Here is a 17,405-nt window from a genome sequence, read left to right on the forward strand (position 1 = left end):
TAGAATAAAATTAACGTAAATTTGGATCGTTTTATATAAAAAAAAGAATTTATTACAATTTTCAGATTTTAATGACCAAAGCCATTAATTAATTTTTAAGCCACCAAGCTGAAATGCAATACCAAAGTCCAGCCTTCATCGAAGATTGCTTTACAAAAATGTCAATCAATTTTATTAAAAAATGAGGGTGTGACAGTGCCGCCTCAACTTTTACAAAAAGCCGGATATGACATCATCAAAAGTAATGTTCGGGGATATCATTCCCAGGAGCTCTCATGTCAAATTTCATAAAGATCGGTCAAGTAGTTTGGTCTGAATCGCTCTACACACACACGCACAGACACAGACACACACACACACACACACACACACACACACACACACACACACACTACGAACCTCGTCTCGATTCCCCCTCTATGTCAAAACATTTAGTTAAATGTAAAGAGAGAGAGAGAGAGAGAGAGAGAGAGAGAGAGAGAGAGAGAGAGAGAGAGAGAGAGAGAGAGAGAGAGAGAGAGAGAGAGAGAGAGATTGGAGGCTGAGAGAGAGAAAGAGACATGATAGAAGAGAGAGAGATGGCCAGACTGGGGGCAAAGATAGAGAGAAAGAGAGAGAGGAGAGGGGTCGGAGACTGAGAGTGAGAGACAGACAGACAGACAGAAACAGAGACCATGAGAGAAGAGAGAGAGAGGGGGAACGAAAGAGAGAGAGAAAGAGAGAGAGAGAGAACTTCCAAATATCTCAAATCTTGAACAATGTCTTTTATTTTGGCCTAAAATTGGCACTACTCAAATATTGCTTATGACATGCATTACAACATGAGGTCAATTCTAGCCTCATGCACCTCTGCAGAAGGGGAGCGGGCACACTGCAGTTACATCTGTCATCATCCACGGGTCTCACTCTGTCAAAGTGGTTTCCGTTGGCAATTTGATTGGTTCAGCGACTTTTTTGGCGGGAACTATTTTCCAAGTTTTATTTGCGAAAGATTTCCTCATCCTTCTCTTTGGGGTAAAATAATCGGGCCAAATAATCTGATGACGTTTACATTTGTGCGTCACTTCTCCTTTGACGTCATTATGGAGAAAAAAAACTCTGTCAAGGCCACCGGCCACCGGTCGATAATTATTTACTCCTTATTCCATTTATTTACTCCTTATTCATACAGTCTACTAGTACTATTTACTACTTATTATTTATTTACTAATAAATAGTAGTAGTAAGGGTAAGCATGCAGCAGTAAATAATAAGCATGCAGGAGTAAATAATAGACCTTTTTGGTATCTGAGCAGCTCTCGCGAGACACGCTCTTTGTTATGCTTTGAACATTGCGAGAACTTCGAACCTTGGCTTGTGCAGCTCGCACGAGATCGCTGTACCGCATGCTTTGCTATGCTCTGAAGTTTGCGAGAGATTACGAGAGCTTGGAATACCGATAGGGTCTATTATCGACCGGTGGTTGGATGCAAGCTCCTGTGGTCAAGGCCGCATTATTGGGAGATTTTTTTCCGTTTCAGTTTCGCTTGATCTTAAGCGGTGGTCTTCTGCATTTAGAGACCAGAACGGGGGTCACCTAAAAAGAGGTGTTCCCATATCCGAGGTCACGGTAAGCGAGGTTTTCTTAGTCATACAAAGAAGGCTTTAGGTCGGGACCAACACCCTGATTGATGTTATCAGAGGTGTGACCTTAAACGGTAGTGACGTTAACCGGGGAGTACTGTAGATATGATATGTTTGGATTGAAAACACGCTCAGAAAGTTAAAACAAAGAGAGGTACAGAAAAGCGTGCTATCCTTCTCAGCGCAACTACTACACCGCTCTTCTTGTCAATTTCACTGCCTTTGCCATGAGCGGTGGACTGACGATGCTACGAGTATACGGTCTTGCTGCGTTGCATTGCGTTCAGTTTCATTCTGTGAGTTCGACAGCTACTTGACTAAATGTTGTATTTTCGCCTTACGCGACTTGTTTTCATCCTGCCCTCGCCCATTGAGGGTAACTGGATTAATAACAAGAAGAAATAGAAGTTAAGTTAATTACAGTAAAATTTACATACTAAACATGTCCACTCAAGGTAAGAGAGAGAGAGAGAGAGAGAGAGCCATCATGGTTCTCGCCACTCAGAATATCATGAAGGGAGAGAGAGTGAGAGAAAAGGGTCGCTTACTTTGTAGTCTTGTCTTTACTTGAAGAGAGTGTAATAGACAATTTCTGGAAATATTTATTGAGATTTTGTATGGGGCTGTGGAAGCTTCGTGCCCCTTCAAGTTGAGACACACAACACACACATGCACATGTATCCAAGACACTGAGCGAGATATAGGAGAGGATTTTTTTCTACAAAATGCACTGTTGATCACTTTTACTGTGTGTTCAGGGACCATGACGGTTGGAGACCTGGTCATGGTGAACGGACTGCTGTTCCAGTTGTCAATGCCGCTTAACTTCCTGGGGTCAGTGTACCGTGAAGTGCGACAGTCGCTCATCGACATGCAAACCATGTTCAACCTTCTAAACCTGTCCACAAGCATCAAGGTACGTCTGCACTTGTAGAGGAAAGGTAAATGGGTGGGGGAGGGGGGGAGGGAGTGGTTGGGAGATGAGAGACCTCCATAATGGTAGACGTGGTCAGATGATAATGCTTTGGTTTAAACGTGATTTTATTTAGATGACTTGTTTGTTTGTTTGCTTAACGCCCAGCCGACCACGAAGGGCCATATCAGGGCGGTGCTGCTTTGACATTTATAACGTGCGCCACACACAAGACAGAAGTCGCAGCACAGGCTTCATGTCTCACCCAGTCACATTATTCTGACACCGGACCAACCAGTCCTAGCACTAACCCCATAATGCCAGACGCCAGGCGGAGCAGCCACTAGATTGCCAATTTTAAAGTCTTATGTATGACCCGGCCGGTGTTCGAACCCACGACCTCCCGATCACGGGGCGGACGCCTTACCACTAGGCCAACCGTGCTGGTATATTTAGATGACTAAGGCTGGCATATGATACAGAAGATTAACTTGGGACCACACAATAAGCTATGCTTATATGAAGTGTGGTAATGCTTTGAGCAAGATGAAATATTTGAACCTTCTGCTGCACAATCTGTATGTGGGCTACTAGTAGAAACATTTCAGCAAAATTGGCAAGATATTTCCTTCAAACTGCTGCACACCTTTTGCCATCTTGTCTGTTTCATGATAGTGTTTTCACTTTTTCTTCAGGCTTAGAAACTCAGTTATCATGGCCATACCAATTTTAGAGTTGTCGAGGCATTAGTTCATAGGCCTTAATGTGGCCCAACCGTAGGACATGTACATCTAACTGAACAAAACCCATGTTGATGCAAGTTACGGGTTTGGCAAGGAATTCGCTTCTCACACTCTGCCAGCACTACAGGTACTCCTCTTCTGCTCTCACACTCTGCCAGCACTACAGGTACTTCTCTTCTGCTCTCACACTCTGCCAGCACTACAGGTACTCCTCTTCTGCTCTCACACTCTGCCAGCACTACAGGTACTCCTCTTCTGCTCTCACACTCTGCCAGCACTACAGGTACTCCTCTTCTGCTCTCACACTCTACCAGCACTACAGGTACTCCTCTTCTGCTCTCACACTCTGCCAGCACTACAGGTACTCTTCTTCTGCTCTCACACTCTGCCAGCACTACAGGTACTCCTCTTCTGCTCTCACACTCTGCCAGCACTACAGGTACTCCTCTTCTGCTCTCACACTCTGCCAGCACTACAGGTACTCCTCTTCTGCTCTCACACTCTGCCAGCACTACAGGTACTCCTCTTCTGCTCTCACACAAAACGTTAATGCTTCTGGAATTCTTTTTTTTTTGTTTAGGTAGGATGGAGCTGGTCCTTATTAGTCTGTTCTCTACCCTTTGACCTGTCCAGTGTTGGTGACCGTACCAGGAGCTTATGCTCCCTCAGGCATAGCTCTTCAGGACACTGAGGCACTCAAGGAACCACATAGTGACAAGGGATGGGCCTTCTGCATGCTTTGATAAATAAAAGGCAGCACAAAACACTTTGCACATTCCCAAATTGCTGTTTATTTTGAAAGTCGGGTTGCGTAAGCAGTAGAAGATACAATGTAGCTTCTTCTTCGTTCACTCCCACGGCTTTTGAGTATATGACCGTTTTTACCCTGCCATTTAGCCATAAACCGCTTTAGGGGGATGCATGATTGGTATTTTTGTTTTTCTATAACCACGAAACTCTGATAGGGATTACAGGATCTTTTCCGTGCACAGTTGGTCTTGTGCTTGCAGCTTGCATGCACTCACAAAAGGGAATAAGGCACTAGCAGGTCTGCACATAAGTTGACCTGGGAAATCGAAAAAATATCCACCCTTAACCCACCAGGTGCGGCCGGGATTCGAACCGACGACCTTCCGCTTGAGAGGCCGGCATCTTATCCACTAGGCCATTACGCCTGTCATACAATGTAGCAAATTTACTGCCTCCAGGCACATCTGTTCACATGTTTTTGTGCCGTTTGTTCCAGAGCGAACCAGGAGCACCAGTGCTGCAGGTGACACCGCCAGAGGCCACCATCACCTTCCAGGATGTGGTCTTTGAGTACGTTCCTGGCCAGAAGATCCTGCAGGGGATGTCCTTTGAGGTGCCAGCAGGAAAGAAGGTTGCCATCGTTGGTGGCAGTGGATCTGGGTAATTTAAATTATGTTGTCGTCGTTTGTTGTTGTTCATGTTGTTGGTGATGACCATGGTGGGGGTTTGATACTAAATAAATTGGAAGTAAAGTGTGAAGTGTGGCCTGCTGACTTCAAAATAATATGAAGAAAATGACAGCCAATAATTGTCAGTATTTTGTAGTACTGTTTCCTGTGTGTAGAATCAAAATCTGTCTCTCCCCTAGCCAATCCCTCCTCTGTGTGGAAGTGTGTGTGTGTGTGTGTGTGTGGAAGTGTGTGCGTGCCTGTCTGTATGTCAGTCACTTCCATTTTTTATTTTTCAATGAAAGAGCCCATTTCTGTATTTTTTTAAGCCCTTCCCATAAATCCATTCGAAACTGTTTCAGGAAATCAACAATAGTGCGTCTGCTGTACCGGTTCTATGACCCTCAGGCTGGTCGCATCCTCATCAACGGTCAAGACATCCGTCACGTGGACTTGGAGAGCATGCGACAAACAGTGGCGGTTGTGCCACAGGTTAGTGACCATTTTCATAAACATGTGTACTCAAAGGCACAGTTCTTCCCGTAAAAACTACTCTGCTCACTGTGTCAGATCTGTTCAGGCTTTTACGTGGGATAAGACCATCCCTCCACTTGGACACATACAGTGGCACCTGCTATGTGAGGCCCCTCTGATGAGTGGACACCTCTGATGAGTGGACACCTCCCATAAAAGGACACCTTCTGGAGTCCCTTTGTCTATTATCTTGACCAAAATACCTCTCATGACAGGCCACCTGCAATGTAGGGACACTTTTAACTGGTCCCAATGGTGGTCTTTTATCGCAGGTACCACTGTCAAATAAATCAACATCCTGACTGCTTTGTGAGCCAAGTGGTAATTTTTTTTTATGAATTAATTTCAACAACAACAAAAAATGCCACTTGTGAGTGTAAAGTTTTTTTTAATAAAATGTGTGCTTCATAACAAAGCTTCAGAACAAAATGTGAAACAGGGAAGCCAAAGACAGTGAGAACAAACAGTCAAAGAGAAGCCAACCTACCCTTGAAGACAACGTCATGCTGCTTTCGGGGGGAAAAAAACCAGTGCATCTGAAACTCCTACCATGAGGCGACACTAAATAGCTCAGGAAGGCAGAAAATGCAGAAGAAAAAGAAGCCATTGTTACCTCACCTACCCAAAACCCGGGGAGGAAAAAAGGAGAAACAAGATACAGAAAATCGTTTTGCAATAAAAAAAACTGAAATTTTTATTCTTATCTGTATAAATCCCGGCTTCAGGTTTGTGCTGCGTAAAAAGTGTTAAAGATGATACAGTCTCTTTGTATCTGATTTTGATATCATAGCCACTTTTTTTCCAGACCAGCTATGGTTCGTGGTTGTTTTTATATGATGTGAGCTGCATTTGTTTTAGGGTACTGTGGAACAAAAATAAAGAAGCTGGAACAAACAGGAACTCCAGAATACAGCAGAACCCTACTGTTAAGACAACCCCCTTGTAAGACACTAGTTATCTAGATGTATTGTTCATAACCTCTGTAAATTTACCTCTTTTTTTTTAAGACTTCCAAAACTCTGACAAAATCAGGTCGCAAAAGTTAGAGAGTCTTAAAATTGAGGTAAATTTACAGAGGTTATGGCCCCCCGCGGGTTAGGGGGAAGAATTTACCCAATGCTCCCCAGCATGTCGTAAGAGGCGACTAACAGATTCTGTTTCTCCTTTTTACCTTTGTTAAGTGTTTCTTGTATAGAATATAGTCAATGTTTGTAAAGATTTTAGTCAAGCAGTATGTAAGAAATGTTAAGTCCTTTGTACTGGAAACTTGCATTAAATTACATATTACTTCCCCAAATCTCATAATTAGCATTTTACTTCCGTTAAGTGCTTAATCGTTGAACACGCTTCCCTGGTTAAAAAACAGGAAGCTACTCCCCCAAAGAAAATCACGTAACCATGGTCACCAGACCACGTGATCTATGAGGGTAAGCTCCCCTTGAAGCCACGTGACACGCGGCCGCCATATTGTTCCTCACTTCTCTTCCAACGCTGAGCTTGCTCAGACGTACTGGACTCACGCTCTGGGCTTTTGTTGCCCTTTTCAACCTTGGTTGGTTGAATTTTCCCTGGTTCTGTTTGTCCTTACTCACGGGTGAGATCTTTCCTGCTTTCGTTTCTAGGCTAGGAAAATTTTCGGTTTTAGAATGTGTATTTCTAGAACTTTTCCAGTGGTCAACATGTTTTTTTAGACGCAAGAAGCACAGCTTTACGCACGTGGAGTTTGTTTTATCTTCTTAGCGGTAGGCGAAGAAACCTTTATCTAGCCTTCTGTTCAAGTTGTTGACCCAGCCACTTCGGCTACATTTAATGTAGTCTTTGATTGCTACTGTTTTACCGGCGGTTTCTCCACCTCCTGAACTTAACAGTTTTCTGCTAGCAACGCTCTTTTAGACAAAGAGCAGGTGTTAGAATTTTGTATGATTTTGCATGTCAGGTTATGGACGATTTTCGTGGAGGAATGGCGAGCTGTTAGCTCTATTCTGCTACCTCACCTCTTGGGTCGTCGGGTGTCAGTCATTGTCGTGTATACGACTTTCTTCTGTCACTGTTACGTCGGCCGACGTTGCTAGACGATGCTTTGTTTCCGGTCTTGACGAGTTGCTGGTCCGTGCAAGGACCTGTCTTCCGGTTTCCATAACTGACAAGGTATGACTGGTCGTTCACAAGTAGTCAGCTGCCGTTCCGCGGCAGTGGGTGACGAAAGTGATCTACAAGGGCGTCCATCAGCGGGAACATTCTCCCGACTCGATGGCGTTACTTGTGCCATCCCACAGGGAGTGTGTCGACAATCGTGATAATTCTCACCTTTCGTTGATTGCACAGCCATCTTCACTTCCGCTTGCGGAAAGAGAAGAAGACATTGACCAGATGTCACGAGAGGCTTACACTTCCGGTGGACGCCCTCATTTGTTTCCGGTTACTGTGGACAGTGACGCTGGCCGTACTGAACACGGTTTCCTACAAGTAGTCAGCTGCCGTTCCGCGGCAGTGGGTGACGAACGTTATCATTTGTTTCCGGTTACCATGGACAGTGACGCTGGCCGTACTGAACATGGTTTCCTACAAGTAGTCAGCTGCCGTTCCGCGGCAGTGGGTGACGAACGTTATCTTTTGCTTCCGGTTACCGTTGACAGTGACGCTTGCAGTACTGAGCACGGTTTCCTACAAGTAGTCAGCTGCCGTTCCGCGGCAGTGGGTGACGAACTTTATCTACAAGGGCGTCCAACGGCGGGAACGTATTCCCACTCGAGGGCATTACTTGTGCCATCCCACAGGGAGTGTGTCGAGATCGTGAACATCCTCACTTTTAGTCGACTGCACAGGCATCTTCACTTCCGCTTGCGGAACAAGAAGAAGACATTGGTGAGATGTCACAAGAGGCTTACACTTCCGGTGGACGCCCTCATTTGTTTCCGGTTACCGTTGACAGTGACGCTTGCCATACTGGACACGGTTTTCTACCGGAAGACTGCGCTGCCGCGCAGCATGCTTCTTCGGTTTACGGAAATTCTACTTCCGTTCCGGATGAAGAGTAAAGTTTCAGGTTACTAGCAAAGTTTCACCTTTCCTTTGCCTTGGCAGCAGTGGTGACTTCGGGATTTTCCGGAAGGAATAGTTGCAGTAGTTTATGCTGCCTCTCCTCCGAAGACAGTGATGATGTTATTCCATCACAGCCTGCTTTCTTGGGTCCTCATTTTTATTAGACTTTGTATGGTCGAGAGCACCTTTTTACGGTGACTCCGGCAAAGGGGTCTCTTTGGTTTGATTCTTTTTTAAGAGTTAAGTCCTTTGCTTACTCTGAATCCGTTTTGGATCGGAGAAAGCCGGAAGGTCATCGCTGGAACTTGCGTCTCTTGTCTGAGACTTTGTTGCGATATTTGTTTCGTTCACTTGCCTCTTTTCTTGAACCATTGAGTTCAAAATCGACGCAAGCATACAGGATGTGGCCTCTCTCTCTCTTTTGTATGCGCTGGCGTTAGTGTCAGCACAACAAATACTTTCCTTGGCCAAGCTCTACGCTCACGCAGCCCTTACCCTGAGAGAATTTCTCTGAGTATAGACTGCACGATCGTAGAACGGTTGACTCTTTACATACCTCCGGTTCACAGGAGACGCTCTACTGGTTCTTTTGTGCCTTGATGCACCGCACATAGACACACAAGAAACGTCAGTCTTGGAGGTTGCGATTACGCAACACTCTGTGGGTCAACCTTTTACCAAATAATCTGGTTTGCTGCCCTTATGGCCATTTTGGCTGCAGGCGGCTCTACACAACAAATTGATGCATCTCGGATCAGTTTATCCCTACAGCTCCCGTCATGGGGGTCGCGGGCTACCCGTCTCGGGTTCTCTGTTACTGGTTACAGTATGTACACAGCAATGGATCATAGGGATATTCAGATCGGGGTTCTGCTGCTCTGGCAAGAGTACAAAGCACCTCTTACCAGAGTTCTACCCCATTTTCATTTTCTGCCAACTTAGAATCAACACGGTTATCAAAACCGAGATTCTGCGTTATTGCCCAAACAAGCCATGGAAGAAGTGTTTAATCATTTCTCCCTGGGTTTTTATGATCGGATCTTCATGGTCCACAAAATATCATGGGGGCGGCTGCAGCTGCTGGTCCTATCCCCCCTGAACGCTTTTCTAAGATCAGATCCTTATTGGAAATACCAGCGACGGTCAAGGACGCCCGTCGTACTGGTGTTTCAGTCACATCGATAGTCTTTACAGACACGACTTTCATTTTCTCTTTCACCGCATGGACAGGTAGTGGCTGCGTTTCTTTCGGGAAGACAAAGCTTATCAGTTCAGGGCCCTGCCCTTCGATCTGTCACTCATGGCATGGATCTTCTCTGTGATTTTGAGACAGCTTGTGCTCTAATCAGGCAAGAGCGTACGCCTTCGGGCGTACTTTAAAGACTGACTCATCCTGAGTCAGTCTCGGGAATTTTGCTTTTCCCGTACCCACATTGCCCTGCGTCTATCTCTAGACACGGGCTTTGTGATCAATCAAGCCAAGTCGGATCACTCCTCTGCTTAGGTATTCACCTATCTGAACATGAGATTCGACACTGTGGCTTGGCAGGTTCGGTTTTCTCTCAAGAGATAACCAAACTCTAAGATTCGTTTCGGAGGCTGGATTAACAGCTTAACCACTGTCCCTCCTCTCTCCAGTGCAGATCTTTGCACAGACGCGTCCCTATTTTGATGCAGGGCACACATGGTACAGCTTTTGGCCTCAGGCCTCTGAAAGCTATTCAGGCAGAAGATCACGCCAACAGTTTCTGCTGAGCAGCCATGTTCGCATTCTCACGGACAATTCCACAGTAGCCTCATATCTCAACAATCAGGGCAGAGTGCACTCTCCCTTTCTGTTGATCAGAACTTACCAGATTCTGGTCTGATTTCGGCAGCATCGATCCGCATTGTCCGCGAAACATCTCCCAGGCCGTCTCAAAGTCCTGGCAGATACACTGAGACGGTCCTCACGTGTTTTACACACTGACGATCTAGTTTGTCTTGCCTCTCTCTTTGGCGAGGATGCACGAAACTTATGCATGGACCTCTTTGCTTGCTGTCCTGAACTCCAGACGGCTCTCTGAGGTCTTTGGGGCTGTATTTTGGAAGTCAGACGACAGTTTCCTGAACTTCTTCTTGCTAGACGTGCCGGGTTCACGTCCTGATGTTTACAGCATTCTACCAGCAGTGGTAGTTGCCGGGCAAGCTCTTTTCTAGATTCTAGATTGAGTAATCCCTCCTCCTTTAGTAGCAATCTGCTAATTATGAGATTTGGGGAAGTAATATGTAATTTAATCAAAAATTTAAATAGTAAATTTTCATTTGATTAATATACTTACCCAAATCTCATACCAAATACCCTCCCACCTACCCCGCTTTAAGATAGCTCAGGCTTGTCGAGAGGTGAGGAACAATATGGCGGCCGCGTGTCACATGGCTTCAAGGGGAGCTTACCCTCATAGATCACGTGGTCTGGTGACCATGGTTACGTGATTTTCTTTGGGGGAGTAGCTTCCTGTTTTTTAACCAGGGAAGCGTGTTCAACGTTTAAGCACTTAACGGAAGTAAAATTCTAATTATGAGATTTGGGTAAGTATATTAATCAAATCAAAATTTACTTTTAAAATTTTCGATTCTCCCAGTAAGGTAATATATTGTACTACGTTGCAAGCCCCTGGAGCAATTTTTGACTCACATGCGAAGCAAAAGTGAGTCTATGTACTCACCCGAGTCGTCCGTCCGTCCGTCCCGGCGTCCGTCCGTCCGTCCGGAAAACTTTAACGTTGGATATTTCTTGGACACTATTAAGTCTATCAACACCTGATGTGGCCTGATGGTGTATGGTTACAAGATCTCAAAAAACATGTGCGGCAACTTGACCTCACTTCAAGTTCAAGGTCACAGGGGCCGTAATTGTTGTCTTAAAAACGACCATTTTTCACATTTTCGCATTTTTTTCTGAAGTTATCGAGAATGGCAACCTTAGCTATGTATGCTATACAGGGCAATGTAAGCCCTATCTTTGGACACCAGTTTGGTTGACCTTGCTTCAAGGTCAAGGTCGCAAGGGTCTTTTAAAGTTGGATTGTATACATATTTTGAAGTGACCTTGACCCTGAACTATGGAAGATAACTGTTTCAAACTTAAAAATTATGTGGGGCACATGTTATGCTTTCATCATGAGACACATTTGGTCACATATGATCAAGGTCAAGGTCACTTTGACCCTTATGAAATGTGACCAAAATAAGGTAGTGAACCACTAAAAGTGACCATATCTCAAAGTCATACGTAAGTACGATAGAGCCAATAAGCACCATTGTACTTCCTATGTCTTGAATTAACAGCTTTGTGTTGCATGACCTTGGATGACCTTGACCTTGGGTCAAGGTCACATGTATTTCGGTAGGAAAAATGTGTAAAGCAGTTCTTAGTGTATGATGTCATTGCTAGGTTTAGTTACCCTAAAGGTCGAGGTCAAGCATGTGAGTCGTATGGGCTTTGCCCTTCTTGTTTGATTAGTGCTTTTGTGAACAAGAAACAATTATAAAGTGGCTCTATCCCATCTCCCCCCTTTCCCCGTCGCGATATAACCTTGAACGGTTGAAAACGACGTTAAACACCAAATAAAGAAAAGACAGAGGTTATGAACAATACATCTAGATAACTAGTGTCTTAAAAGGGGATTGTCTTAAAAGTAGGGTTCTGCTGTATTCTGGAGTTCCTGTTTGTTCCAGCTTCTTTATTTTTGTAAACAACACTGTAGTAGCAACTGACACAGAAAAGCACTGTGGTTATTTTTTGTTGCAGGACTGTGTTTTGTTTCACGACACAGTGTTTCACAACATTCACTACGGCAACCTGCAGAAGTCCGAGCAGGATGTGTATGAGGCAGCAAAGATGGCAGAAATCCATGACGCCATCACGACCCGATTCCCTGCACAGTATAAGACACAGGTTGGAGAGAGAGGCCTGAAACTGTCAGGTAAAGATCCCGTTTTGTGGTTGTTGTTGTTGTTGTTGTTGTTGTTGTTTAATTTTGGTTTTGTTGTTTGTTATTGGTTTTGTTGTTTGTTGTTTTGTTGTTCTTTTTACATTTAGTCATGTTTTAACATAGACGGGGAATCGAGTTGAGGGTCGTGGTGTATGTGTGTGTGTGTGTGTAGAGCGATTCAGAGTAAACTACTGGACCGATCTTTATGAAATTTTACATGAGAGTTCCTGGGTATGATATCCCCAGACGTTTTTTTCATTTTTTCGATAAATGTCTTTGATGACGTCATATCCGGCTTTTTGTAAAAGTTGAGGCGGCACTGTCACACCCTCATTTTTCAATCAAATTGATTGACATTTTTGTAAAGCAATCTTCGACAAAGGCCGGACTTTGGTATTGCATTTCAGCTTGGTGGCTTAAAAATTAATTAATGACTTTGGTCATTAAAAATCTGAAAATTGTAATTAAACTTTTTTTTTATAAAACGATCCAAATTTACGTTCATCTTATTCTTCATCATTTTCTGATTCCAAAAACATATAAATATGTTATATTCGGATTAAAAACAAGCTCTGAAAATTAAAAATATAAAAATTATGATCAAAATTAAATTTCCGAAATCGATTTAAAAACAATTTCATCTTATTCCTTGTCGGTTCCTGATTCCAAAAACATATAGATATGATATGTTTGGATTAAAAACACGCTCAGAAAGTTAAAACGAAGAGAGGTACAGAAAAGCGTGCTATGCAGCACAGCGAAACCACTACCGCGCTAAATAGGCTCGTCAGTTTCACTGCGTTTTGCTTGAGCGGCGGACTACGGTCCTTGTGAAAAAATGCAGTGCGTTCAGTTTCATTCTGTGCGTTCTACAGCTTGACTAAATGTAGTAAATTCGTCTTACGCGACTTGTTGCTTCTTACCTTTTCTTATCTTTTTTTTTAGGAGGGTTGTAGGTGGGAGTTGCTTTCTTCTTTATTTCTTCTTCAGTGTTTGATGCAGTAAACAATTATATTTTGGCCTTTTGTGAAGGAAGTAGGTCGGAGAAAGAGGTGGTCAATAGGTGGGATTTTTTTTCTTTGTTTATCAATGTTTTGGTCAGAAAACAATAGACCTTTTCGGTATCTGAGCAGCTCTCGCGAGACACGCTCTTTGTTATGCTTTGAACATCGCGAGAACTTCGAACCTTGGCTTGTGCAGCTCGCACGAGATCGCTGTACCGCATGCTTTGCTATGCTCTGAAGTTTGCGAGAGATTACGAGAGCTTGGAATACCGATAGGGTCTATTGTCTTTTGGTCCTTTTTGCGATGCAAGTATCAGCCTACTTCTCTCTTTGCAAAGCTTCAGGCATTATTTTGAGTCTTATCTTTGCTGTGAGCTTGTAATGTTGTCACACATGTGCAAACTGCAATGCAAATTTTGACTGCTTTCTAATGTTGCCCATCGACTACGGACTTATTTCTTGATGAGAATCTGGAAGTTTTGTTTTCATCAGCAATCTGTGTCACATTGTAATGGTCAAAATGGAACATTTGTTACTCAAATGCCATTATCATTAAATAAATATAGAATATAATAAAGATCAAAATGTGAATGTCTTCAACAGGCGGAGAGAAGCAAAGGGTTGCCATTGCCCGTGCCATCATGAAAGACACACCCATCCTGGTGTACGATGAAGCCACATCATCACTTGACACCATCACAGAGCAGGTCAGTTCATTTATGACAAAGAAGTTTCTGTAACAAAAGGGAATTTCGATATATACTCACACACACACTCTCACACACGTGCACGCACACACATACAGGCATGCACTCGCACACACACACACACACACACACCTAGATGATGATAAATGTTCCCGGGAATACCCACCTACTCCATCTCTTCTAAATGTAAATGCTTTGCTTCATTTTGTTTTGTATGCTGTATTCTGTAAATTGGCATAAGCTTTCAATTTACTTGTTATTGTTCTGTGCATAGCTGTGAGATACCTTCCCTTGCATACATCCTGTTGAAGAACGATTTTGGGTGGATATATTTGCCTTGAAAGTGTTATGATAATGGGGTATGATAATGGGGAGCATTTGCCAATTCTCACTCCATCAAGATTTGCAGTTGCTTTGCAGCTGAATTACCTTGCTCTGTGTGTATAAAAAAAAGTCTGTGTGTATATGTCCAGTCATGCGCAGTTCCTCTCTTTTGTTTGTGTGTATGCTTTTAACCCACACATACCTGTTATTTGTGATCATTTTTTTCAACAGAACATCCTTCGAGCCCTCAGACGAATCACCCAAGGACGCACCACCATCGTGATAGCCCATCGACTCTCAACAGTGGTGGACGCTGATGAGATTTTTGTCTTGGAAAATGGACGCGTGGCTGAGCGAGGCACTCATTTTGAGTTGATGGCAAACCCTCTGAGCAAGTACTATGAACTGTGGCACAAGCAGAGTGCCGTGCCAGACTTGAGTGACTCTGTGCAAGATGAAAATGAGAATCAAGAGGAACCTGTGATAGATGACAAAAATTCCATACCACACTAACATTGAACATTAGGTAGCTCCAGGGAAGCGTGCTGCATTTTTATTGAAGTTAGGTGGATGTAATGAAGAGTGTGGTTGTGTTTAATGACTAGAAAAGAACATGTACATTATTTTGCATTTTTTAGGTGAGTTGTTTTAGTGAAGTATGCGGTTGTGTTTAGTATGTGGCTGAACACAGAAAGTTGTGTACAATGTGCAGTACAGCAGTCCCTGCAATGTACGGCCCCCGGCGTGAGCGGACACCTGACATGTACGGACACATTTGCTCGGCACGGAGTGTTTTCCTTCTATATTTGCCCCCCCCTTAAACGGACACCTGCAAAACGTGGACGCGGACACTCATTTTCGGTCCCAACAGCAGGTCATACCTCCAATGTACGGACAGACCATCGTCAAATTTTCACCACAAAAAAATCGATAACAGAGCAGTCCGGCTCTTAATTGGTACAAAGATCACAGCCGCAATGGCGTGACGACAGTCACTGGTAACTTGAGTGCACCTGTACCCATCAGGAGGGGGGGTAGTTTTGGTCAGGAGTGGAGTACATGCGAAGTACATGAAACTGCACTGTGCTCTTTATTCTTGTCTGTTGGACGTAAACAACAGAAACCACAGTCGAGGAAGTTCCTGAGCGAAAGAGAGTGAAAAACCGGCCACAGTTCTCAGCATCGTGTGTCTGTGTGTAACCTCTTTCATTGACAAGATACTCTTGTTTCCCCTCAGCCTTGACCAGTGAGTCGGTTGCCTAATCTGTGAACCCTTCAGTTGTCTTGCTTTGTCAAAAGTTACGACACAGTCAACTGGTTTTGCTCTGAGTGAACAGGAGCTGACCTCTTTGGCCACAGCCCCAAACAGTACATGGCTGGAGGGAGTGAGAGAGAGAGAGAGGGGGGAGGGGGGGGTGGAGGGGTAGCTGGCTAAACTCGGTGGGGTGTCCGGTGTCACTGCATGTCAGCAGGAAGAGCATTGGAGAGAAATAGAGAGGTGTACTCTTCCACACAATTTCCAAGCATCAGTTGTCACGGCTTGGGGTAGGCATTTAGTGAGGGAGAGTGAGAGCTGTGTTATGTACAGTGTATTTCCGACTGAAGAGTGAAAAGTCACTGCCATGCCACATGATCGGCATGCAGTCAATAAAGCCAGACAAGATGAAAATAAATTACATGATTATGACATGCAGCTCTATCTGCTGCTATTTATTCAAACTGGTCTTCAAGCTTATTCTTGCAAAGCATCTGCACACGCTCCTCTGTGCTGTGTTTGTGTGGCTGCTTTCGTATGTCAGTGCATGGTGAGTGTGTTCACTGCCTTGAGGATTTATTTTATCTCTTCTTTTCAACACTTTTCATACAAATCATTTTTACAGAACGTTTAAAGAAGTATTAGGAGTTTATTGTTTAGCAGCCACAAGAAGTGATTAGCATAGACCCAATGCTGTTGTTTGTGTGTCTCTGTGTGTGTATGGGGGAGGGGGTGGTGTGGTCACCCCTCCCGTGACCGGACACCTGCAATGTACGGACAGTTTTGCTATGGCCCAAGGGTGTCCGTTCATGAGAGGGACGGCTGTATTCTCATTGAAAATAGTCCTGAGGTATTATCGCATTATGTAGATGCATTCTGTGGCTTCTTCTTCCCCGTTCACATCTGTTTTACTCAAGTCATTTGTAAAAAAAACCCTTGTGTTTAATATCAGCATAATTTTTGAAGATGTTGATGCTGCAAGGTAAATGCTCGTTTAAACACACACACTTGTAACCGGTACAATCATATTAATTCTGTATAGTACTCTTGTTTATTGATGGCATTAAATTCCTGACTATCTTATGTTGAAAACATTGAGTGAACAGTGAGAGGCATGTAGCTTGTAAAACTGAAGAGTATCTCATGGTAAATTTGTGAAATTATGTTTTCTTAGTTTTGAGCAATTTCTATGTGGTACGTGATTCCTGATCTCTGGTGAAAGAAACTGACTAATTTCCTTCTGATCACTCAGTATAAACCATAAGTATATGTGCATTCTATGTACCTAACCGGTAAGTTTCTATCTCATGTTCTTGGAATTTCTTTTAGATCTTTTGCATCACTGTTTTGAAATAAGATCCACAGGCTGTGCTTGTAAGGAAAGATTGCATTTCAGTTTATATGTGTACCTCTGTTTGTTTAGTTTTGTTTATTGAATATTGTTTCTCATTTTGGTCAAGGATAATAAATGTTCAGAATATTACGTTATGAAAGGATCTTTTTCTCTCTGTCAGACCTGTTTACCCCCATAAGTGTTTTGGAGTAATGCTCAGCCCCAAAAATAGTAATCCTGGCACAAAAATAGTAATCATCCAGCATTCGTCGCCAATTACAACGCACATGACAACTGTGTCTGCGAAACGCAATCATGCACATATATCCATCATTCACAAACAAAACACATCAGTCAATTTTTGTAGTCATCATAATTTCAAAGAAGATCACATCAAAAGCACATGCATCACTGATTCTTTTTCTTTTGCTCGTAGTAGGCCTTTTTCAGTGTGTCAAGCGCTTCTCTACTGTACTTGCGCTTGCCGAATGAGTGAGGGCGAGACTTCACCACTAGAAGGCTCTCCAGCGTC

General features: G+C 43.6%; 1 protein-coding gene across 1 annotated transcript in view; it reads left to right on the forward strand.

The window, feature by feature from the left end:
* Nucleotides 1–17,023, forward strand: part of LOC138962299 (iron-sulfur clusters transporter ABCB7, mitochondrial-like) — a 32,170-nt gene extending 15,147 nt beyond the window's left edge. The window contains exons 10-15 of the mRNA XM_070334053.1: nt 2,382–2,539; nt 4,526–4,689; nt 5,060–5,189; nt 12,067–12,241; nt 13,858–13,961; nt 14,517–17,023. Coding sequence (XP_070190154.1) covers nt 2,382–2,539; nt 4,526–4,689; nt 5,060–5,189; nt 12,067–12,241; nt 13,858–13,961; nt 14,517–14,798 — 1,013 coding nt within the window. The 3' untranslated portion in view covers nt 14,799–17,023. The remainder of the gene's footprint in view (nt 1–2,381; nt 2,540–4,525; nt 4,690–5,059; nt 5,190–12,066; nt 12,242–13,857; nt 13,962–14,516) is intronic.
* The last annotated feature ends 382 nt before the right edge of the window (nt 17,024–17,405 follow it).

The sequence above is a fragment of the Littorina saxatilis genome, linkage group LG3 (assembly GCF_037325665.1).
Source record: "Littorina saxatilis isolate snail1 linkage group LG3, US_GU_Lsax_2.0, whole genome shotgun sequence".
NCBI lineage: Eukaryota > Metazoa > Mollusca > Gastropoda > Littorinimorpha > Littorinidae > Littorina > Littorina saxatilis.